This window comes from Callospermophilus lateralis, chromosome 9 (assembly GCF_048772815.1).
Source record: "Callospermophilus lateralis isolate mCalLat2 chromosome 9, mCalLat2.hap1, whole genome shotgun sequence".
NCBI classification, from domain to species: domain Eukaryota; kingdom Metazoa; phylum Chordata; class Mammalia; order Rodentia; family Sciuridae; genus Callospermophilus; species Callospermophilus lateralis.
In genome coordinates, this window is record NC_135313.1 from 94,292,483 (window position 1) to 94,317,471 (window position 24,989).

Here is a 24,989-nt window from a genome sequence, read left to right on the forward strand (position 1 = left end):
AACTTTACCAAAATAGAACGAACAACTTTCATTAAATTTTTCAACAACTTTCATGAGAATTAGCAAAATTTCTCTGGACATCAGAATTTCAAGATGAATAAAATAATAATTCTAATCAGCACTGCTATTGGCAGCTTGCATATATTAACGTTCTGTGCTTTTTCTGGTCAGATTTACTACTTTGTCTCTTCGAATTCTTTGCTTACATATTAGACTTACATTGTTTGCTGAGAGCCATTAGCCGAGTAGGTATGACAATTTCCTTGCCAGCATACCCCATGTTGCTTAGAGGAAGGACTCGTGGTAAAATGGACTTGCCTTGGACATTTTGCAGTGACATTGCATGTAAGGTGACCTTGCTCAAGGACCAGGGCAGATCCGGGTTTAGGGCGGATGAGGGTTTAGGGCTCTCCTTGGGTTTAGGGCGGTTCCAGGTTTAAGGTGTATCCTGCTGGGAATAGGGCGTATCCTGCTGCCTCAGGCGTGCCCGCTCCTGTAGTTCCCGTTGAGTTCTCCCGGGATTCAGAGAGAATTTGGGATTTTCCCCCAGAACGTGTTTGCCTCAGAACGTGTTTGCCTCAGAAGTGTTTGTAGAGTGCCGGTGTGAGCTCAGAAATAAAGAATTGCTGTTTGAATCTACAAAGCTGTGAGTGGCTCGTGATTTTGTGCCCAGCCAGACTGAGGCAATTGTTGAACATTGTATTTTTCCAAATCTATAAATGTCTATTTGTATTGGAGGCTAATTTTAGACCCACCAATGATAAGTGCCACAAATAAAGGTCAGTTTTGTTCATCTTATGTTTCTACCACCTGTTATAATGCCTAGTCCATATTAGGCACTAAATAAATATGTGATAAGTAAAAAAACAAATACTGTATCTGATAGTCTTAGTATACATATCAGAATTAAAGGGTTGCAAGACTTACACCATCAAGGTGAACAGCAAATTCTATAAATATTCCTGTCAATGTTTGTTAATGGCACAGATCAGATCAAATATATTGTCACTTGAAAGTAATTTTTAAAAATCTTTATAATTTATTTATTTTTATGTGATGCTGGGGATCGAACCCAGTGCCTCACATGGGTAGGCAAGTGCTTTACCACTAAGCTACTACTACAGCCCACTTGAAGGTATTTTAAATTTATCACTTATCAAAAGTCAAATGCATGATAGAAGACATTTTTAAATTTATTTATGGGGCTGGGGATGTGGCTCAAGCGGTAGCGCGCTCGCCTGGCATGCGTGCGGCCCCGGTTCGATCCTCAGCACCACATACAAACAAAGATGTTGTGTCCGCCGATAACTAAAAAAAATAAATATTGAAATTCTCTCTCCCTCTCTCTCCCTCTCTCACTCTCTCTTTAAAAAAAAATAAATTTATTTACATAGTTTTATTTTTTATTTTGGAAAAAACTTTTTTTTTTTCAGTACTAGGAATTGAATCCAGGGCGTCTCTATCCATGAGCTACATACCCAGCCTTGTTTATTTTGTTTATTCTTTTAAATTTTGAGGCAGGGTCTCATTAAGTTGCTGAGGCTGGCTTCTAACTCATGATCCTCTTGCCTCTAAGCCTCCTGAGTCACTAGGACTACAGGTGTACAACAGCACACCTGGCTGGAGCTATATGCCATACTTTATGTCATCATATATGACACTTATAAGGTATTTTGTTAATTTTGGGAAGTACTTGAGATTGAACCAAGGTGCTTTACTACAGAGATACATCCCCTGCCTTTTTAATTTTTTGAGACAGGGTCTCTTCAAGTTGCTTAGGGTCTTGCTAAGTTGCTGAGGCTGGCCTCTAATTGTTATCCTCCTGTCTCAGCCTCCTGAGTTTCTGGGATTTCAGGCATGCACCAGCAGTATTTTGTTAATACTCACACAACAAGATATTGGAACCACAAATTTCTCTTTCCTTGAACATATTTGAAGGGTTTATCCACAAATTCAGCATGAGTTAATTTCTGTAAATAATTTGAGGTAGGGGTCAAGGTTTTTGTTTTTCTCTCCACACAAATGCTTAGGTGTTACAGCAACAGTTATCAAAAAGATGTTTATAACTTCATTAAATTATCTTTGTGCCACTTTGAAAATCAACCATATATATGGAGGGGTGCATTTTTAAGTTTTCTATTCCATGGATCAACATGCCTAATTTTGTTTGTTGTGGTGCTGGGTTTGGAACCCAGAGCCTCATGCATGCTAGGTAAGGGCTCTATCATTGAGCTACACTACTAGCCCAACATCTTTTTTTTTTAAGAGTTTTTTTTAATATCTTCACTTTTATTTTTATGAGGTGCTAAGGATCGAACCCAGGGCCTCACACATGAGAGGCAAGTGCTCTACCGCTGAGCCACATCCCCAGCCCTAGCCCAACATCTTTACTGCAAGAATATCACACTGTTATGATTATTGTAGCTCTGAAGTAAGTCTTAAAGACTTGAAATTAGATAGTGTATGTCCTCAGATTTTATTCTCCTTTATGAAGATGTTTTGGCTCTTTTAAGTATATTACATTTCCATGTACATTTTAGATTTTTTTTTTTGAGACAGGGTCATTGTTCTCTGGTTCTCCAGCTCTCCAGCACACAGGCCCAGTTGGTTTTCCAAACATATTTGAAGGAGGCAGCTTCTTTCATCCCATGTGAACTAATTTTGCAAACCCTATTCAAGCCTGCAGTGACCAAGTGAGTGCAATGGTGGAATAGAGGTCAAGTCCTGTATTGTCATTTTAACTAAAGACAGGAGCACCAGAGCTAGAAATGGCATTGTATTTTGAGTGTACAGAATTCCTAAGATGATAAAATAAAGTGTTTCAAATACAAACATTTGTAAATATTACAAAATGTTTCCCTGGTCTTTCCACACTTTGATGCTTCCTTTACCTTCTATTCCTCCACCCAAGAGACTCCTGGGAGTGCTACTTCTGGTGTCCTGGGTGGCTTCGGCTTCTCCTCCACCTTTTTGCTATATAGTGCTTCCCCCAGTGCAGGGTTTTGAAGCACTATCTCTGGGCAGCAAGTCCAGTCTAGTCGGGACTATACTGCAATCATTTCCCTTTCTCTCTCACCAAGCTGGGACATAGTCTGACTTTTGAAATATTCTGGCAACTCCCCTTCCCCTGAGAACTCCTCTGTTGGGTCCCTATTTAGGACCCTGCTTTTTTTTTTTATTTTTTATGAATAATAGTGGAGGTGTGGTGGTGGGTGCCAGGGAGAAGGCTGGAAAATTGTGAAAGTTGGAGGACACCAAGGAAGTAGAAGAGCATCAGGGATGATTAGGTGAGTGGCAGAGAGATTGAAGACTGAGTTAAGAGATAAAAAAGAGGCTGACCAATGTCTAAATTAATGACATTACACTCACAAAAACATGTGTCTCGGGGTAGATAAAAGTTTCATGATTTTAAAAAGGAAATATCAAGGTATACCTTTTGAGAGAAGTTGTTGAGTGACTTGGAGGTATGTGGATCAAAGCAGGGGCAAACAGCCTGGACTTGTCTAACCAGCCATCTATACTTTTCCTATCTCAAGTCCTGTGACTATTAGGTCTATTTTCGAATTGTTTTTCTCCTGAAGAGGTGGAATTTGTGGCATTCCTGACCAAAGGTATGATCAGTAGAAGTGGCTAGACATCAGGGAGCCCCAGGGAGTTTGCCAAACAAAGGAGACAGACCAGAAGCATCCACTGGGGTTTTATAGGGACACATGGCCTGAATGTCCAGGAATTGATAACATCCAACTGTTCTGAGGGCCTGAGTCCATGAGATAACTACAAATCAAAGGGGGCCAGTCTAGGCACCTCAAAAGACTCCTAGAGTTTGCAGAGGAATCAGGGCCCAGAGTGTGAGCGTGAGACTCTGTCCTGCTGACTGAGTTGTCACTCACAGTGTGGTTGCCTCAGCATGGTGAGCTCTGATAGCCCAGCTTCTTTTGGCCTTTGTGGAAATCCCCCAGCTCCAGTGCTCCTACTCTACCTCTTTAGGCTTAGCCCTACCATATAATAGTGATGTAGTTTGGATCTAGAAATGTCCCCCCCAAATCTCATAATTAATGCAAGAATATTTAGAGTGACACAATTAGAGTGCTATAACCTCATCAGTGGATTAATTCATTTCAATAAATGGATTATTTGAATAAATTACTGGGTGGTAACTGTAAGCAGGTAAGACATGGCTGGTAAAAGTAGGTCACTAGGGGTATGTCCTTGGTGGTTATATATTATCTCTGGCCCCTTGAATATATACTCTCTTTCTCTCTCCTTTTCCCCTACTTCCATGAGCTAAGAAGCTTTCCTCCATCATTCCCTTCCACAATGATATTCTGTCTCATTTCAGGCTCAGAACAATAAAGTCAGCCAACCATGAACTGAACCTCTGAAACCATGAGCCCAAGATAAACTTTTCCTCCTCTAAGTTGTTCTTGTCAAGTATTTGGGTCACAGTAATTAAAAAGTTAACTAACATAAACAGCTAATAGGCTTCTCCAATTTGCCCTATGGTTCCCTTTGCAGGAACAACTTGGCTTTCATACTCAGGCTCAACCTATCATCTACCCTGGACTCATAAGTCCTATCTCACTATCAATCTGTATTGCAGGCAGTGTCAACGTGGCTTCCCAGGACATGAACTCCTTTTGTGACCTACTAGCATAAAGATAGAAGTATTTGACAAGTGTCAGAAAGCTAACTAGTAGCAGAGTCAAAAGAGAAATCAGGTCCCATGAATCCCAGGAATGAATCAGACATACAGTGTGACAGATAGAATAATACCCTCTCCCCAAAATGCATATATCCTAATCCTGGAAACTGTTATTGAATCACCTTCTATGAAAAAGGACAGTCTATAGATTGATGAAGAGAATGGTAGTTGAAATAAATTAGGGAGATGATCCTAATTTATATAGGTGGGTCCAGTTTAATCACATGAGTCCTTAAAATCAGAGAACCTTTCCTGGGTGGGACAGAGATTAGACAGAAAATATGGCTGTCTGGAATGAAAGTTTGACCCAAAGTGGGAGAAATGTAATTAGCTAAGCTCCTCGACTTTTTCCCGAATTTGAAAATGATGTGGAGAGACTTGAAGGAACAGAGCTGAGAAGCCTGAACTCCATGAAAGCCATAAGAAAGCTGAGTCAAGAATTGGCTGAAACCTTAAAAGAGAAAAGGGCAGCATGGAGTTTTCAGAGACAACTGTCAGTCAAGGGCAGTTTCTAAAAGCAGAAACAGAGAGAGGTCAAGTCACAGGCAGTAGGTAGGAGATGATAAACACCCATTAGTAAGCCAGAAGGACCCCCTCATCACATGGGAGCCTTGTGGATCTTGAGGATCGGATGTGATTCTATACTTGCTGTATTAGCCATATTTTGTGGAGCAAAGTACCACAAATTTGGCTTAAAACAACATTTATTATGGCACAGCTCCTGTGGGTCAGGAATCCAGGTGTGCTAGGTGTCTGCTCAGGATCCCATGAAGTTGCAAGGTATCCACTGGGTTGTGTTGTCATCTGCAGTGTTGACTAAGCAAGAAACAACTTTGAATCTCACTTGACTGTTGGCGGAATTCATTTCCTTGGTGTAGTCCTGGTTTCTTGCAGGTATTTGGTGGGAGGATGCCCTGACTCCCACATGTTGCTGTACTTCCTACAGGCTACTTGTAGTTTCTTGCCATGTGGGCTTTATCACTGCTTCATCAAGCTAGTAAGAAGAGTCTCTATAATGATCTGGGTAGCAAGACAGAGCTTTCAGTAAACAAGGGAAAGAAAGAACATCTCAGCATCTCTGTCATATGCTATTAGGTAGAAGAAAGTCACAGGCCTCACCTTCACTCAAGGGAAAGGAATAATTTAAGGATATGAATACCAGAAAGGGATCTTGAGAGACCAATCTTGACTTTTCCCATCACATCTAGCAAAGCTGTACTTAGGGTGGGGACAGTGTTAGAATGTGGTACTTGTTCTGGGGATGTAACTCAGTAGTAGAGTACTTTCCTATCATCCACAGGCGCTGGGATTGCCCCTCCCCCACATTACAAAAACAACCCCCAAAATAGAATGTGCTGGGAGGAGAGAGATGCTGAGTTTGGCCTGGGTACTGAAGAGATGAAAGTTATAAAAACAATGGGCAAGTTCCTTTGTAGATGTAGCTCATTTAATCTATACAATAAGATCAAGATATGTCATGGTATCCTCATCTTACAGATGAGTGAACTAGAAGAAGGGATAAGGTGTTTTCTAACTGGAAAACTGGGCCAAGGGGAGTATTTGGAGAGAAAGGACTCACAGAATCAATATCATTAAATCACTCAGGCTGTGACAGAGAGAGAAACGTCTGGGTCTAGGGACAGAGGGGCCCTCTAGAACTTCACCAATACTTACAGACCACTAGCTAACATTTGACTAAGCACAGGACACTGTATGAAGAACTAGTTCTTCTTTTGGACAAAGGGCAGTAGGTTTTTGCTTTTTTCTAGAACACCACCCAGCACAAATGTTTCCTGTTGATAACTTTGCTTAATACATTCAAACTATCTTGGTTGAAAACATCATCTTCCAAAACTCAAGAGACTAATAAGCCCCTGAAACTGGCAAAAGGCTTGAACGTTTGAGGAGAAAAAAAGGTTCAGCCTAACTGGGGCATAAGGTTTGTCTTCAGCACACCAAGTCCAGTGGATGAGAAATCTAAATCTTAGCAATACATTGATAGATGAAACATCTGTTCTTCTTTAAGTATTCACTAAAGACATGGATGAATAAGGCAGTAGAGACTATCCTTAGAGAAGTTTTTTAAAAAACATATTTCATTCATGTACTCTGGATGTGTTGTGATTACATTCAGCAAACATTTATTGCCTGAATATAAAATCCCATGGATGGAAGATATAAAAATGAGTAATTTCCTTCTCTGCCTGCTCCAGGGAGAATACATATAAACACAGACCAGAACTATAATAGAAATACCTAAGAAGCTCCATGGAAGCATTCTAGAAGGCTATAGATGGAGAATAATTCAAGGAAGGCTTTTTTCCCCCATTTTTCTTGTTATTTTTGTGGTGCTAAGAATTAAATACAGGACCTCATATAGGCAAGTGCTGGACCACAGACCTACATTCTCAGACCTTTTTTTATTTTTATTTTGAGACAGGGTCTGGCTAAGTTGCCCAGGTTGGCCTCAAACTTGTGATCCTACTGTCAAGTGTATGCCATGCATTTGGCTTAATTAAAGCTATATTTTTAGTCCTGGGGATTGAACCCATGGGCTCTCCACCCTGAGCTACATCTCCAACCTTTCCCCATTTTTTTTTAGAAAGGGTCTCATTAAGTTGCCAAGACTAACCTTGAATTTACAATCCTCCTGCCTTCACCTCCTGGGTTGTTGGGATTACAGGTATGCGTCAAACTATCTGGTTTGATGAAGGTTTCTTGAAGAAATTATTTTCTTTTCAGTTAAGGCATCTACTAGATGACTGCCAAGGATTAGGTCCTATAAATAGAAGGAATTTCAGGCTAGAGCAAAACCCCTGAAGCCAAACTGTGCAGAGAAACTGTTGTCAAGAGAGTGTCCAGTGTATGGAGATACAGAAGGAACTAAATTTTTTAGATTGCTGAATACTGGAGTTAGGGGTTTAAAATATATTCTGAGTTATTGGACCACCATGGATAGGAAAGACAGATTCACATTAGTGATTTGGAAAAACAGTTCCATGGAGGACAGATTAAGGGTAGGAAGGGATTTGTTGGAGCTGAATTATTGCAATCCGAATAAAAAAATAATGAAGGTTTGAGAAGTATGGTGCCACAACTCTGTAGTCCCAGTTATTCAAGGAGGCTGAGGTGGTAGGATCACTTGGGCCCATGACTTTGAGAGACCAGCCTAAGCAACATAGCAAGACTCCCATCTAAAAAACAAAAGCAAAACAAAAAATAATGAAGGTTTGAGCCAAGACTATGTAAATGATTGGAAAACAGGTGGAAGATGAAAGAGTGTGAAACAAGTATTATACTGAAAAGGGAAAGAATTGTGAGGCCACTAACCAGAAATCAGAAATAAATAGGTGAGCCAAATCAATGAAGGTCTTCAACATGTTAAGTTCAAAGGGCTTGTAAGACATCTATGGGGATTGGTACAGCAGGTGGAAATACAAGTATAAAGCCCAGAGAGGTCCCTGTGTATATAACATCTTCAATGATGATAATTGGAACTGCCATAGTACCTTAATCCATTTAGGAAGATCGTATAACATTAAAAGAGTATTGTGGCCTTATATAATGCTGTATTTATGAGAAAGAGAAGGTATTATGGAGCTTGATATAGATAGTAGAACCAGGAGAGAACTTGGTTCTAGAGGACTAAGAAGAATGTTTTAAGGATGAGTTATTAGTAAGCTAAACAAGAGGAGATCTAAGCAAGGACCACTGGATTGGAAGCTGAGTAGGGACTGGAATTTTGGGGGAGCAGTTTGAGAAGGGTGGTGAGAGTGGAATTCAACAAGGAGTAGAGACTGCCAAACAGGTTAAAATATATTAAGGTCAGTAACTTGTAGAAGTTTGAGAATGAAGGGATAAAGTGAGGAAGGAAAGTGGCTTGAGAGAGGAGAAAGGGTATTTGAGACTCATCGTTGTAGTCCCGAGATACTCTTTTCTTTCCAAGCTATTGACTTATACCACTGTGCAAGACAGAAAGAAGGGATTTTGAGCCCCATTTCTTTCTTTCTTTCTTTTTTTTTAAGTCGTTAATGGACCTTTATTTTATTTATTTGTATGTGGTGCTGAGAATTGAACCGAGTGCCTCATGCATGCTTGGCAAGCGCTCTACCACTGAGCCACGATCCTAGCCCCCGCATTTATTTCTTAAGTAATCACAAAACTCCAGGCCTAAAAGACCATCTGGGAAGGGAAGAGGAGATCGTAATCTCTCATCAGACCCAAATTTCGTCTCAGTAGCTTTGGTTAAGGCTTCTACAGGTGCATAAACTCTCAACTCTCCACCCCAAACCAAACACATCACCCCTCTTGAGCAGGTGCACAACTGCCTTCCCGAGTTGTGTGCCCTGAGTCGCTCTCCGGAGGGCCAGCTTTAACACCCAGAGCGCTCCAGTGCTGCGCGCCCGATCCTCTGACGATGCCTAGGCTTCACAGGCCATGGCTTTCGGTGCTGACTTTAAGACCCGCACGGCGCAGGGAAAAGGGAAACCGGCAGTCTGGACACCCTCGACCCCGCCTGCGGCCCCTCCGGCCGCCGGAATCGTCCTCCATTGCCCTTCCCACGTCGCAGCTCCCCCACCTCGGAAAAATGAAACCCAGCAGAGTCAGGATTAGACCAAGGGGTGGGATCCACTATCTTCTCACTCCGCAAAGAGAAAAGGCAAAACCGACTTTAGACAGCAAAGGGGTGTGTTGCCCCACAGGGTCGCAGGAGGCTCCGCCCCGACTAACCACCTCCTTCTCGGCCCCGCCCTCCTGAAGCCAGGGACTACACTTCCCGGAGGTCTCCTCGGCCCTGGGGGGCAGGACCGTCCGCTCTCCCGCTCACGCAGAGCGGTGACTGGCTTTCCGTGAGTGGGGCGGGGCCTGCCTCAGCCAATAGATGGAAAGCTCGTTACGGCGGCGGAAGCAGCGGCGCTGGAGTGAGGGGTGGGGGGCAGAGTGCTAGCGCCCCGGCGGCGGCTGCGGGTCCGGAGCCCGAGGACGTTGGCTCCACAGTCGGAGAGCGCACGGGAGCGAGCTCGAGGCGGCGCGGCGGCCACTCTTCGTAGCACTCAGGTAAAGGCGGGACGGGTGCCCGGGAGGGCAGGGGAGGAGACGAGGGGGCGGGGCGGCCGAGCCGGGCTGCAGCGTCCGTCCCGCTGCGCGTCCCCGGGGAAGGGCAGAGGTACCCCAGCTTCTGTGTCTCGGACTTCAGCTCTTTCGCGAGCTAGGCACGGCGGTTGAGCCGGCGGCAAGGGCTGGATGTCTAGTGGCGGGGAAGAGAGAAGAACCGGGAGGGTGGGCCAACCTGGGAGTGGGGGCGTGGCAGATGTGAGCCTTGGCGGGGAAGCGGGGTGGCCGGGGGAACGCGGGCGGGCGGGCGGCCCAGGGAGTTTGGCTCCTGAAGCAGTTTAAAGTGACTCTCCACATCCGGGCCCTGCGCCCGCCGCTTTCAGACCCCGACTGAGGCGGGGCCTCCCCACTCCCCGCCCCCCTCTCCGGGAGTGCTTGTCTTCCTCTGCCATTGGCCCAGCCTCGAGGGGTTTGGGCTGCCCCGGCGAGGTTCGCTTTTGATTGGCTGTCGGTCGGCGGGAGGGTGGGGCGGGCTCAGAGCGCGCAGGCCTCTGTAGATTGGTGCCGGGCCTCCAGTGACGCGTCGGGCGTGGGGCCAATGGGCGGGCGGGGGAGGAAGGGGCAGGTTCGGGGGAAGAGGACTGGGAGCCGACCGGCGGCCGGGTGGCGGGGGTGAGTGGGGTTGGCGGGGCTGGACAGCGGCGGGCCCGGGCGCGCTTCGGCACGAGTCCTCTTGTTGTCCCCTGAGCCCAGCGCTGCCGCCAAGACGGGCCCTCTGCAGCACCCCCAGGCCGGAGAGGTGGAAGCGGGAGGTGCGGGCGGCGGGCGGCGGCTACAGGTAAAGAGGGACACTGCTTGTCTTGTTGAGGTACTCCCCAGAACGCTTGGTTCCTTTCCCTGGGAGACGGAGTCTTGGACACCCGAAGTATCTGGAAACAAATCTGTCCTCTGATCTCAGGGAGGGGGGATTCGGGATGGGGTGGGGTTAGGGTCGAATCAGGGGAGCTTGACCCCTGAGGGAAAAGTGGGGGACTATTTGAGGAGGTGCAGAAGGTGTCTGCCGGATCCTTCTGGCTCAGTGGGATGTCTTTGAAAGAGAAAAAAAGGAAATCTGTAAATGGAGGCCTTTGCAGAAAAGCGTTTGAGAATTCCTTGTACATCAAGTCTTAATGTAAGATTTCTAATCCTTTCTTGGGGCTGGGCATTTCCCCTCTTGCATCTTTTTATGACATACTAATTACTGTTCTTTTTACTTTGGCGTGAGGTTTGTCTTTCAAAGAGACATGCTATTTTCCATAAAACTTTACACAAAAGATAGATATGCCTTGTGGAATTACCTGTCATGTGGCTGTTGTACAGGATTTAATGTCCTTTTTTTTTTTCCACATCGCAATCCACAAGTATTTTTGGAGGGTCATAGTATCCCCCAGTGATGTATAAATGATGTTATTTAAATTTAACCTATGTGCATTTAAAAACTTTCATAATTTAGCTAATGTCTGCATTCATATTATCATTGATTATTGTTCTAGATAAATGATTTTGCATTTGCTTTTCCAAGGAAACATATTATGGATACCAAAGATTAAAGTCATTATTGACTTTAATCTCAGAATCTTGTAACAACTATATGACTATGTACTTGCAGGTGGAAATGAGTTCTCAACAGTTTCCTCGGTTAGGAACCCCCTCCACTGGGTTGAGCCAGGCACCTTCACAGATTGCAAACAGTGGTTCTGCAGGATTGATAAACCCAGCGGCTACAGGTGAGATGTGTACTATTCTTCTATATTGCTTCCTATTTCAAGACTAATGCCGGTTTTGTAACTTAAAAATTAGCAGATTCCTTCTAGGATTTAAATACTAGGTTATTGAATTTAAAGAAAGGGTATGTTACTGTACTGATTGAAATAAGACATTTTTTATTACTCTTTTAGCCATTTCCTTCACACGTACTGAGTATTCATGTGACTTATAGTAAAGCATGCCTATAAGAACTATTTTTTAATGCATGGATATATTCTCATCACCCATATGTATAGTAGTGCATAAAGGGAGCACAACAGTGTGTAAAGATAGGCCACCTCTTAGGAACTAGCTAAATAGAAAAAAGAAGAATATATATAATGTATATACACAAAAAAAATATATAAGCAATTTGGTTAGTTAGTGTATCCTTTGAGTGGTATAGATTAGTGGTTGTCAGTGGGGGTTGATTTTGCCATGAGGAGAATATTTGGCTGGAGACATTTTTGGTCATCACAACTAGGTGGTGCTTTCAGCATTTGATAGGTTAGAGGCCAGGGATGTTGCTGAATATATTAAAATGCACTGGACAATCTCTTCCCCACTCAAAGAATTATCCAGTCCAGTCAACGTTGCTGAAGTTAAGGAATTCCTTCAAATACCATTTTTTTCTGTATATTAAGGAAAAACATGATATTGCAAAGTGAAATATATTACTTTTTCTACTATTTTCTTCTTTTTTTTTTTTAATTTTATTTTTTTATTGGTTATTCAAAACATTACAAAGATTTCAGAATCACATCGGTTACACATCCACATTTTTACATAATACCATAATAGTAACTGTTGTATTCTGCTACCTTTCCTATCCTCTACTATCCCCCCTCCCCTCCCCTCCCATCTTCTCTCTCTACCCCATCTACTGTAATTCATTTCTCTCCTTGTTTTTTTCCCATTCCCCTCACAAACTCTTATATGTATACTATTTTCTTCTTTACCACCCAGTGGTTCTATTCCTTATGGTAAATTGTACCATTGTTGACTCATTGCTCAAATGAGGATCTGAGGCATCTTTAATTGCTCTGTCATTGTCTCTTACCTGTGAGCCTTGACCCTTGTTTAATGTTCAGTCTCATTTCAAATTGCTTTACCACCATCCTGCCAATTCCATCTTTTGTTACAAATTTATTTTAGTTCTCTTTAGTCTCAAAATTACTTTAAGCTGTGTTCTGCCTCCTTCTGGATGGGATCTACTCATGTTTTCTCAATGAATAATTTCAGGTTCTTATTTTTCATGACCTTGGAACTTTGCACATTCTTTTCCTAAGCCACAATCTTAAAACTGTCCTTTCCATACTCAGTTATTTGGTTAATTCTTGTTCTTCCTTAAGGTTTCATCTTAGATGTCATTTTCTCTAGATGTCCTTGCTGACTTTATCTTCCACAGCAATCAGGTTGTGACCTCCCCTAGAGTGAAGCTCAAAGGAAAGCCAAGGCCATCTGTGTCTCTTACATCTTTGCATATGCTGTACTTGCTATAGTGGAGGGCACAAAGATATGGTCAATGACTTCTCATAAAACCTCCTAAAGTTTTTTATTCCTTAACAAATATTTTTGATGATATTTTGTCTGTGGCATAAATTCACAATAGCATAATTGAAAGGAGCATAATTAAGCAGAACATTTTTTAACATCTTTTCCTTGCAAGGAATTATACTGCTCACTTAAAAAGGTGTTACTTAGCGATTATTGTCCTCAAGTTTTGCTGACAAATTATTGGAACAAAAGTGTCTGAAATTTTACTTCTCAAGGGTGCTTATATGTATATTCTTTGAATGGCTTTAAAGAAATAAAATAGAAATTTTCTCTTAGTAGTTAGATGTCTCTGTTTCCTATGGCTTGTGTCATAAGAGACGATTTGAAGTTCTAAGCATGTCAGGATCTGAATGAAGTACATATTCAAAGTTAAGAAATATACATAATGCTTCAAGATTTTTTTTTCCTAATAGAAATAAACAAATAAATCCAAGTATCTGGAAGGAAATGATAAATGAACCCCAAAAGAGTCTAATAGGAAATGATCAATGCATTCTATTTTAATGAAGTTGTTAAAAATTGGTTTTCTTGGACAAACAGATTATGGGAAATGGTGTGGAATTGTTCTTTTTCTTCATTTTATTTAGGGACAATTTGGGGAAAAAAGGAAAGAATAGATATTATGATTGCTGTCTGTATATAGGTGACTATGACCAGTGTGATTCTGCAATCTGTACAGTCAGAAAAATGAGAATTTATACCCCTATTGATTCAAATGTATGAATTGCCAAGATCATTGTAATGTCATGTATAGCTAATAAAAAAAAACTGAAAAACAAACAAACAAAATATGATTAAAAAAATAAGTAGAAAATGGAAAGAGAGAAGTAAAACTGTTCTTATTCATAAACAACATGATACTATATGCAGAAATCCAAAAGAATCTTTTAAAAGTGTTTCAACTAATAAGTGAACTAATAAGTTGTAGAATACAAGATCAGTGCACAAAAATGAATTATGTCTGGACATTGCAATAGAAAAGAAACTTTTAAAACATCATTTACAGTGGCATGTGAAAAAAAAAATTACGGAGGAATAAATTTAACAAAATTAAGACCTAGTGTTCCAGGGTTAGGAGACTAAAGCTTTACTGAGAGAAATTAAAGAACTAGGTAAATGAAAAAAAAATCTATCATATTCATGAGTGGAAAAACCCAATATTTTAGGATATTGGTCCATTCAAAGACATCCTAATTAAAATCTCACTAGGCTTTTTTTGTAAAACTTAACAGCATAATTTTAAAATTATGTGGAAATCCAAAGAACTTAGAATAGCTAAAGCAGTTGGAGGACACTGTTGCCTTATTTCAAAACTACACTAATCAATATGATGAAGTCTGGCCCAATCATGCACATCTTTAATCCCAGCTACTCTGGAGGCTGAGGAAGGAGGATCACAGGTTAAAGGCCAATCTGGGCTACTTTGTGTGACACTGTTTGAAAACAAAAATTTTTAAAGGAATGGGATGTAACTCTGTGGGACAGTGCTTGCCTAGTATGCAGAAAGCTCTGGGTTCAATCCTCAGTACCGCCCCCAAACAGAGAAGAAAATAGTGTGGTATTGGCATAAAGAGACAAATTACAGATTTGTAAAATAAAGTGGAGGATCTAGAAATGGACCTAGACGTGTGATAATTGATCTTTTAAAATTTTATTTATTTATTTAGGTACTGGGGATTGAACTACATTCGACCACTGAGCCACATCCCTAGCCCTGTTTTGTATTTTATTTGGAGGCAGGGTCTCACTGAGTTGCTTAGTGCCTCACTTTTGCTGAGGCTGGCTTTGAACGTGCAATCATCCTGCCTCAGCCTCCCTAGCTGCTGGGATTACAGGCATGCATCACAGCACCTGGGTTAATCAATTGATTTTTGCAAAGGTTTCTAAGTAACTTGAAAGGAAAATGATAGACTCTTCAAAGTAACGTGGAAATTCTGGAATATCCATTTGGGCGGTAAAAATGAATCTGGATCCATATTTTCTTCACATACAAAAATTAACTGAAAATACATCATTGATCTAAATGTAGAATTTTGAAAATAGGAGAAACTTTACAACTTCAGGGTAAGCAAAACTTGCTCAGGTCACATGCAAAGAGAAGCAGTCCATACAAATTTAAAAATGATTGCTCTTCAAAAGATACCATTAAGAAAACTAGAAGGTGTGCCACAGAGAGGATATTTTCAATAAATACATCTATAATGGTTCTTTTTTTTTTTTTTTTTTAAGAGCTGGAGAACAATTCATTCTTTACTTTTGTACTTGTTCATATATGCTTTTTTTGTTCTTATTTTTTTAGTAGAATGTATTTTGACATAGTATACCTATGTATAACTTATTCTTCTGGAGTGTAACTTATTCTTCTGGTTGTACATGCTGTAGAATTGCATTGGTTATGTAATCATATATGCACATAAGATGATAATATCAGATTCATTCTACTATCTTTCCTATTCCCATTCCCCCTCCTTTTCTTTAATTCCTTTTGTCCAATCCAAAGTACTTCTATTCTTTTTTTTTTTTTTTAATATTTAGTTTTTAGTTGTAGTTGGACCTAATACCTTTATTTTATTTATTTATTTTATGTGGTGCTGAGGATTGAACCCAGGGCCTCGCACGTTCTAGTCGAGTGCTCTGCTGCTCTTCTATTTTTAACCCCCCGCCCCCAATTGTGAGTTAGCATCCATATATCAGAGAAAACATTCAGCCTTTGGTTTTTGGGATTGGTTTATTTCACTTAGCATGATATTCTCCAGTTCCATCCATTTACTGGCAAATGCCACAATTTTTATTACTTTTTCTATAAAGGATTTTTATTCTGAATGTATAAAGAACTCCTGTAACTCAATATTAAAAAGATAGCCTTAATTTTTTTTTTTAAGTGAGCAGATTATTTGAATAGACACTTCACTAAAAAATATCTATGAATGGGGCTGGGGTTGTAGCTCAGTGGTATAGAGTGCTCATCTCTCATGTGAAAGAAACTGGGTTCACTCCTCATATTTAAGAAAATAATAATAAAGGTATTGTATTCATCTACAAGTAAAAAACTATTTTTTTAAAAAAATCTATAAATGTTGAAGAAGCATGTGAATAGTTGCTCAAATTATTCATCCTTAGGGCAATGCAAATTAAACCCACATTGAGAAACTGCTACACATCCAATAATATGACTAAAGCTAAAAAAACAACAATACCTAATATTGGTATGGATGTGGAACAAAAGGAACTTGTATATTGACAGGAATGCAAAATGGTCTAGCCACTTTGGGAAACAACTTAGCAGTGTCTTATCAAATTAAACATATTTTATACACAACTGAACAATCGTACGTACTATGTGTTTATCTAAGGTAAATGAAAAGTATGTTTATACTTTATACACTTGACTGTTCATAGAAACTTCTATTTGTACCAAGAAGTCACTTGGGAAAACTCAATGTTTATCAATGACTGACTAGATAATAAGCAAATTGCACATAACCATATAATGGAATACTACTCAGCAATAAAAAAGATCAGGCAGGCTACCAGTACACTCACCAACACAGAGGGACCTCCCTGTTGCAGTACAAAGCGTTGTACTAAGGAAAAGAAGCCAGACTCAAAAGAACCACAGATTGTCTATTTGTAGAAAATTCTAGAAAAGACAAAGTTGTAATGACAAAGCAGATCACTGTTGGATGGGAGGGGAGGGAAATGAGAACAAAGAGACCTGATTGAACTTGTCAGAGTAATGAAAAATGTTGCATATCTTGATTGTGTTGTGGTTACATTACTGTATGCTTTTGAAAAAATTTAGTTATACACAATTAGTGAATTTTATATGTAAGTAAATTTGATTGACTAAAAATGATGACTAAAAAATTGACTAAAAGATGAGCACATACTTCACAAAAGAAGATGTATCTGAGGCTGGGTATGTGGCACATGCCTGTAATCCCAGCATTGAGAGAGACTGAGCAGAAGGATCATGAGTTCAAAGCCAGCCTCAGCAACTTATCGAGGCTGTAATCAACAACAACAACAATAAAAGATACATCTGAATGTCCTGTGATCACATAAAAAGATGTGCAGCATTGCCAGTCATCATGGAAATACTAAGGCTGAATGGATAATTTGTGCCTTGTTCACAGATTGGCATACTATGCAGCATTGAGATGGCTATATATCAAGCATTGGTGAGGATAAGAAGCAACTGAAACTCTACATAAAATGATGCAGCTGCTTTCAAAAGTATTTTGGCAGTTTTTTAGAAAGCTAAACAAGTACTTAACATTTGTTCCTACCTTTCTTCTCCTAGGAGTTGCTGAGGCTATTTCTTTAAAAATCATTGAAGAGTTGGGTGTGATGCTTAGGCCTCCCAGCCACGATGGAGGCTAGAGCCAAAGTATGACAAGTTCAGGGCCAACTGGACTACTTAGCAAGACCCTGTCTCAAGATAAAATTTTTTAAAGGGTTGGGAATATAACTCAGTAGTAGAATGCCTGCCTAAGCATGCACAAAGGCCCTGTGTTTATTCCCTAGTATCATAGGAGATGGGGAAATCATTCTTTAGAGTAGCCATTTTATTGTATGTAAATTAGAATTCAGTCAAGTGGTTTTATAAATCAGAATTCTAAGAATTCTGAATGACCTGAGAGAAAAGTCAGTATATAGCAAACTAGAAATATGCGTCGGTTTTTTCACCCATCACTTCTATAATTTTTTTCCTAAAGAAACCACTTGACAGGGAAAATTTAGAAATAACCTAAAGTACCACAGTGGTTTTAAAAAACTGTTTTTTTATTATCTGGGCGGTAGAATTCCAGAGAACCTTTAAATGCAATATGTACATGTTGTATATTACTCAGCATTTCAACTTTCAGGTATATATCCAATACAAATGGTATTCATGTTCACCAAAAGACATAACTAGCACTAACAGCCACACACAGTGGCACACATCTATAATCCCAACTACTGGGGAGCTTGAGGCAGGAGGATCATAAGTTCAAGGTCGGAACTTAGTGAGATCCTGTCTTAAAGTAAAATAAAAGGGTTGGAGATGTAGCTCAGTGGCTTTACACTTCTGGATTCAATTCCCAGTTCTGGCGGGAGAAAAGAATATTAGTAGTTATTCATAATATTTTTGATAAAAAAAAAATAGAAAACTGTTTAAATGCCTCTTAACAGTAAAATGGATAATTTGTGCTTTGTTCACACATTGGTATACTACACAGGTTTGAGAATGAAAAATCTACAGCTCTGTACGGTAATGTGGATCATCATATCTACAAGTGAAAGAAGCATGACACAACAGGGCATATTTGTTAACAACCTGGTGTTAAATGTTTAGGAGTGTGGGTATCTTTGGGAGGGAATGGACTGCAGTGGAGCAGAATGGATAGGAGGATATCCAGGGGCCAGAAATGTTTTGTTTCTTGAGCTGCGAACTGGTGATTCAAGAGTATTCTTGTTTGTGAAAGTCCATTGAGCTGCACAGTTAACATTTGTGCACTTATCTTTAAAACAGTTACATGTCAATGGAAAATGGTTAAAAAAAGAAAATGGTTAAATAAAACCTACTCCAAATTAAAAACTGGTGAGAAGTGTCTGAAAGTTTTAACTATTGTTGCCTTTGGGTTATAGATTTTGGGGCACCTTTACTTTCTTTATAGATCTCCAAATAATTTAAACTTTCCACATAAGTAAATATTTTCTTTGTGTTCAGAAAAATAAGGCTATTAGTATTACTTTAGAAAAAAATGATAAACAAGTGTAAGTTAGTATTTCTACAAACTTTCTCCTTTATTACTCTAGTATTCCTTGATTATCTTAATTTTTAAATAGGTCATGTGTTCTGGTAATCTAAAATTCCAGAAGTTAAAGAAGTTTCAGTGAAAAGTATCTCCAGCATCCCTGATCCCTGTCCTCCAATCTTGAAAAATCATGTTCTTAGAGTTAGGAATTATATTAATCTCTCTCTCTCTCTCTCTCTCTCTCTCTCTCTCTCTGTCTCTCTTCTCTTCTCTTCTCCTCTCCTCTCCTCTCCTCTCCTCTTCTCTTCTCTTCTCTTCTCTCTCTCTCTCTCTCTCTCGTCCTGGGGATTGAACCCAGAGCCTTGTGCTTATAAGGCAAGCACTCTACCAACTGAGCTATACCCCCAGCCCCTCTTTTTTTTTTTTTTTAATATACCTTTGTTTTATTTATTTAGCTTTTAATGTGATATGTTGGGGATTAAACCCAGTGCCTCACACATGCCAGGCAATGTTGGGGATTAAACCCAGTGCCTCACACATGCCAGGCAAGCTCTCTGGGTTAATCAATTGATTTTTGCAAAGGTTTCACTGAACTACAACCCCAGCCCCTAAACATATCTTTTTAATGTAAGGGTTTTTTGTTTGTGTGTTTGTTTTGGTTTTGTTTTGTTTTGTTTTGTTGAGGCATTTTAAATGAAATTGTTTTATATCTTGTAATGCACTTTCAACTATTTGAGCTTATTTTAAATGGTTGTCAAACCCTTTGTAAGTTTGAGAAAACCATAATATCCAGAATAAATGTTATGTTTCACACTTGTGACTCTTGGGTCTGATGTCTATCAAGACAATCCAACTCCCAAATCTTTCTTTTTAAGAAAGCCCCAAAGAATGTGATCACTTTGTTAACTCTGAAATTTAACTGCAAGTGCCACTGTATCCATTCTGCTGTGTTAGTTAATGTTGAAAAATTGTGACATACTTTCTCGCCTTCATGTCTTTCCTAGTCAACGATGAATCAGGTCGAGATGCTGAAGTCAGTGCCAGGGAACACATGGGTTCCAGCAGCTCCCTCCAGTCCCGGGAAGAGAAGCAAGAGCCTGTTGTGGTAAGGCCGTATCCACAGGTGCAGATGTTGTCTACACACCATGCTGTCGCATCAGCCACACCTGTTGCAGTGACAGCCCCGCCAGCACACTTGACGCCAGCAGTGCCACTCCCTTTTTCGGAGGGACTTATGAAGGTAATGGAGAGCTTTAATATTTCACATTGAACCACATCTAATGGTGGCAAAAATTTTTAACAATTTTAACAAAATCTTGGGCTGTTTCGTAGAATCATGCTGTGGTGTTTTTTCCATTGTCCTACCATTTCAGCTCTTCTGTGTAACTCAGAGTCACTGCCTGCAGTACCTAGGCATGGGCAGTTGGAATCACAGGATCTTTTCTGTTATTCATTTTGACATTGATGTTAATTTATGGGCCTGCTAGTTAGTTTTTATCTTGGGGTAGTACTCTTCTCCAAGATTTATTTTAATAGCTGGCTAATTTGGAGGTATTTTAGCATATTGCCTTGTATATTTCCTTGCGATTATGTTTCAGTTACTGAGAGTTTTGTTTACTTTTGCCCAAACTTGGGAGGCAGTGCTGTGTAGAAGAAAGGGCATGGGCTGTGTGCCATATAGATCTGGCTTTATTCCCAGTTCTACTTTTTACTGTCTGTGTGATGCTGAGCAAGTCACTTAGCCTTGCTTTGTACATTTCCTCCTCTATGAAATGAAAGTGCTAGCACTTCAGTGGAACAGCTGTGATGCTGACAGATAAAGCATATAAGGCTTATGGCATCTTTCCTGGCACTCGCTGGGTTTGATTTGTGTACTTTTAACTATAGAGTAAAATGCATCACTGGAACAAGGCTATTGATATATTTTGTGTGGTTTTCTGTTTGCAGCCGCCCCCGAAGCCCACCATGCCTAGCCGTCCCATTGCTCCTGCTCCACCTTCTACCTTGTCACTTCCCCCCAAGGTTCCAGGGCAGGTTACCGTTACCATGGAGAGTAGCATCCCTCAAGCTTCAGCCATTCCTGTGGCAACAATCAGTGGACAACAGGTTTTTTCCTCTTAATTTGCTGATTTTCAAACTAAGATTCCAAACTGTTGATCATTATATATTGAATGCCAGCAGTACATTAGGCACTATCCTAAATAAAAAAGTAAATAGTCACTGATATCTACAAATGGGAAGATAGTAGATTTGACAGAAGGGATAGGAATAGAGGCCAGGGTGTGTAGTGGTGGTGTAACTCATATTTATTGAGCATCTGCTGCTATATGCTAGGCACTGCCCCAGTGAGATACAAATCCAATTTGGATGGTCCATGTCCTTGAGGGTCAGAGTCCAGTTGTCCTTGCTTATAGAGAGATAGCTCTGAAGGATTGGGAACCACCTTACAGCAGCAGTGTTGGGCATTGCTTCTCTAGGTTTTTCTCAGGAGCACAAATATGTATCTCTTGGAATACTGGTAGGTTTGCTCAGGTAGCCCTCCAGCTATGAACATTTATATTGAAGTTACCTGGTTTTTCTTCAAATTATTGAAAAGTTGCAGTCTTATCCCTTTATATATATTTGACTTAAATATTTTAAATTATCTACCTATGAAAAAAACTAGTTCCCAGGATTCTTCCCTTTCATAGTTTCAAGAAAAATTAATATTCCAAAACAATTCCCTGTGATGCTGTTCTTTTGTCATATTGCTAAGTATTCCCAGAAGTCTAAGAATTGCCATCTGAGAAGCACTGATATCAGAAGTTGGGACATTTGAGGGGTGAGCCAAAGAATGGGTAGAGGGGTACCTGTTGGGTACTAACTGACATTTACTTAGAAATTCCCAATAGCATAAGGAATGAGGGAAAGAGAATCATGCAAACAGTGAGAAAATATACAAAGTAAACCTTTGGCCCTGAAAGAGAAAGCGAGTACGAAAGGCTAATATTGCAGATGAAAAGGAGACAGTAGAATATGTCATGTGTTACTGGGGTCTAGCAACTAACTGGCCTGAAACAATTGAAGGTGCCTCAGATCACTTGTGGCATTACTGTTGGCATAGATCATTATGCAGTACAGTGCTTGAAACAGATAAAGCTAAATGTCCTCAGCCCTTTCCCTTGGGGTACCCACTATCTAAAAGAACAACCTGACCCACATTTGGAGGCAACTGACTTCTAGAGGCAATAGCTAAGACCAAGTACGTGAAAATGATATTATATCCCATTTCTTTTAGGGACATCCCAGTAATCTGCATCACATCATGACCACAAATGTACAGATGTCCATTATCCGCAGCAACGCTCCTGGCCCCCCTCTTCACATTGGCGCTTCTCATTTACCTCGAGGTAAAGACTGCATGTTTTGTTCAGACTCTGGAAATGCAATACACATTTGGTTGAAGATATACTTACAAAAAATGTATTCATAATCAGCATATTAAGTTGCAGGACAGTAGAGGTAAACTTAAGGCAATATACATTTTTAATGAGGTCTAAGATGTGCTTCTTAGAGTTGGGTTAGAACAACTGTATGTGTAAAATTAGTGTGAATTTTTTTTTCTTTTTTTTTAAATTTTTATCTATTTTTTTTAGTCATACATGACAGTAGAATGCATTTTGATATATAATACATACATGGAATGTACATACATCAATCATATTGTCTATTCTATTCTGCTGCCCTTCCTATCCTCCCTACTCCTCCTCTCCTCTCCCATCCTTTCTCTCTATCCAATCTAATGTGACACACTTTTTTTTTCTTTTTCTCATTACAACATCTTATATGTATTCTGTATAACAATGAGGTTCTCCTCCCATCTTCTGTGATACTCCCCTTCTCCCTCTTTTTTCCTCCCACCTCTCTTCCCTATTTAGTGGTAGTCTTCTTCTCATGTGTGAATTTTTAATTATCTAAAAATTGTTCTTTATTCTGAGGAACTCAGAAGGCTATGATAGTTTGAATGTGGTATTCATTTTTCATAAATAAGTCACTAGTATTAATATTAAATTTCTTTCTTTTTTTTTTCTCCCTCTTTTTTTTGTTGTGTGTGTATATTGAGCTAGAAATCAAACAGGTCCTTGCCCATGCTAGGCAAACACTGTACCACTGAGTTATATTCCAGGCCAATACTGAATTCTTTCAAAGTATACTGTCACTCAAATTTTTTTTTTCTTTCTTTCTTTTTTGGGTACCATGGATTGAACTCAGGGGGCACTCAACCACTGAGCCACATCCCTAGCCCTAGCCCTTTTTTGTATTTTATTTAGAGAAGGGTCTCAAGTGAGTTGCTTAGTACCTTGATGTTGCTGACTTTGAACTTGTAATCAGACTAATAAATTAAAAACCAGGTTTGCTTAGGCATACCATAACTCAAGTGATTGCCAACATGTGATATTCACAGGCCCTTTTAAGAGGCTACAGGGTCAGAACTATTTTCATGAACGCATTAAGATACTCTTCCTTTTTCACAGTGTTGATAACTGCATTAATGGAACAAAGGCAGTGGTAGGTAAGTGAAGTATCACTGTCTGGTGGTTAAAGTGTTCCAGTGCTAGCCAGAAAGTATATAGCAGCACCACACTGTGCTATTCATTTTGTTTTGTACTTGGAATTAACAAAACAAGACACTAGCCAGTTTCATTTAAGAACATCCTTGAAGTAACAGTATGTGTTATCTTATTAAATCTTGTTTTAGTCTGCTTTTTCATTGCTGTAACTAAAAGACCTGACAACAATTTTAGAGGAGGAAGTTTATTTGGCTATCAAGCTTTCAGAGATATCAGCCCATAGACAGCCAGCTCCATTGCTCTGGGCCCTTAGTGAGGTAGTGAAAGAGTGTGGTTGAGGACATGGCACAAGGAAGCACAGAGACAAAGCAGACCAGGGTCAAAAGTACCCTGAAGGCATGCCCCCAGTGACCCACCTCCTCCAGCCACACCCTATCTGCCTATAATTACCACCAAAACAAATCTCAACCCTTGAGTACAGCTTTTCTTAATTTTCTTTCTTTTTAAATACCTTTATTTTGTTTTTATGTGGTCCTGGGGATCAAACTCAGTGTGTCACACATGCTAGGTGAGTGCTCTTCCTCTGAGCCACAACCTCTTAATTTTCTTTCGTTATTTTTGAAACTATATGTCTTGCTGTGTTGCCCAGGCCAGCCTGGAACTCCTGGGCTCAAATGATCCTCCTGCCTCAGGTTCCTGAGTAGCTGGGACCTTAGGCACTGTGCCTGGCCTTTTCTTAATTTTCTTTAAGATGAATGGGAAGTATGTATAACATACTTCATCTAAATACCAACATTATTTGAGTTTTAGAAGTCATTTTCCTAGGGGATATAATTGGATCTATTTAAATACTAATAAAAAAAATTTTTTTTTTCAGGTGCAGCTGCTGCAGCTGTAATGTCCAGTTCTAAAGTAACCACAGTCTTGAGGCCCACTTCACAGTTACCAAATGCTGCTGCAGCCCAGCCAGCAGTACAGCACATCATTCACCAACCAATCCAGGTACGTCAGGGCCAGGGCCTCTTATCCTGCAAGATTTAAGTGCCTAAGTTAGTCACTGCCAGACACTGATAGAATCCTTGACTTCATTGACTTTTAACCTAGTATTTAAAAAATTAGTGCTACCTTGTCACTTCCCAAACTTAGGGAAGTTTGAAGGATATACAGTGTCATGTGAATTGTTGGAATATAGAACAGAGGTAATAAAGGAATGCCTTTTGTTGGGATGAAAGTAGTAGGGAGGATTCAGAGAAATGAAGAGGGAAATGAAACAATGTCAAGAAAGAGAATAATGGTGATAGTGTGTAATGAAGGGTAGCTAGACCTGAAAGGGATTTTAATTTTGCTAGAGGTCAGTGAACCTCTAAAGGCTTCATGCACATTTTTTTTTATTTTAATATTTATTTTTTAGTTTTCGGCGAACACAACATCTTTATTTGTATGTGGTGCTGAGGATTGAACCCGGGTCGCATGCATGCCAGGCGAGCGCGCTATTGCTTGAGCCACATCCCCAGCCCATCATGCACATTTTTATACGTTAAGCATGGTTTTCCGAGAAGATAGCCTGTGCCTTTCAACTTGTTTTCAAGAAAATCTATG

At 40.1% G+C, this 24,989-nt stretch overlaps 1 protein-coding gene across 5 annotated transcripts in view; it reads left to right on the top strand.

The window, feature by feature from the left end:
- Nucleotides 1-9,630: 9,630 nt before the first annotated feature.
- Nucleotides 9,631-24,989, top strand: part of Sap130 (Sin3A associated protein 130) — a 76,616-nt gene continuing 61,257 nt past the window's right edge. For 3 of the 5 annotated variants that reach the window (XM_076865638.2, XM_076865642.2, XM_076865640.2), the window contains exons 1-6: nt 9,631-9,760; nt 11,406-11,523; nt 19,845-20,080; nt 20,788-20,946; nt 22,118-22,229; nt 24,268-24,392. In XM_076865638.2, the coding sequence (XP_076721753.1) occupies nt 11,412-11,523; nt 19,845-20,080; nt 20,788-20,946; nt 22,118-22,229; nt 24,268-24,392 (744 nt within the window). In that variant the 5' untranslated portion in view covers nt 9,631-9,760; nt 11,406-11,411. Of the gene's footprint in view, nt 9,761-10,387; nt 10,430-11,405; nt 11,524-19,844; nt 20,081-20,787; nt 20,947-22,117; nt 22,230-24,267; nt 24,393-24,989 lie in introns of those variants that run through there. The other 2 variants (XM_076865639.2, XM_076865641.2) reach the window with 2 other exon arrangements.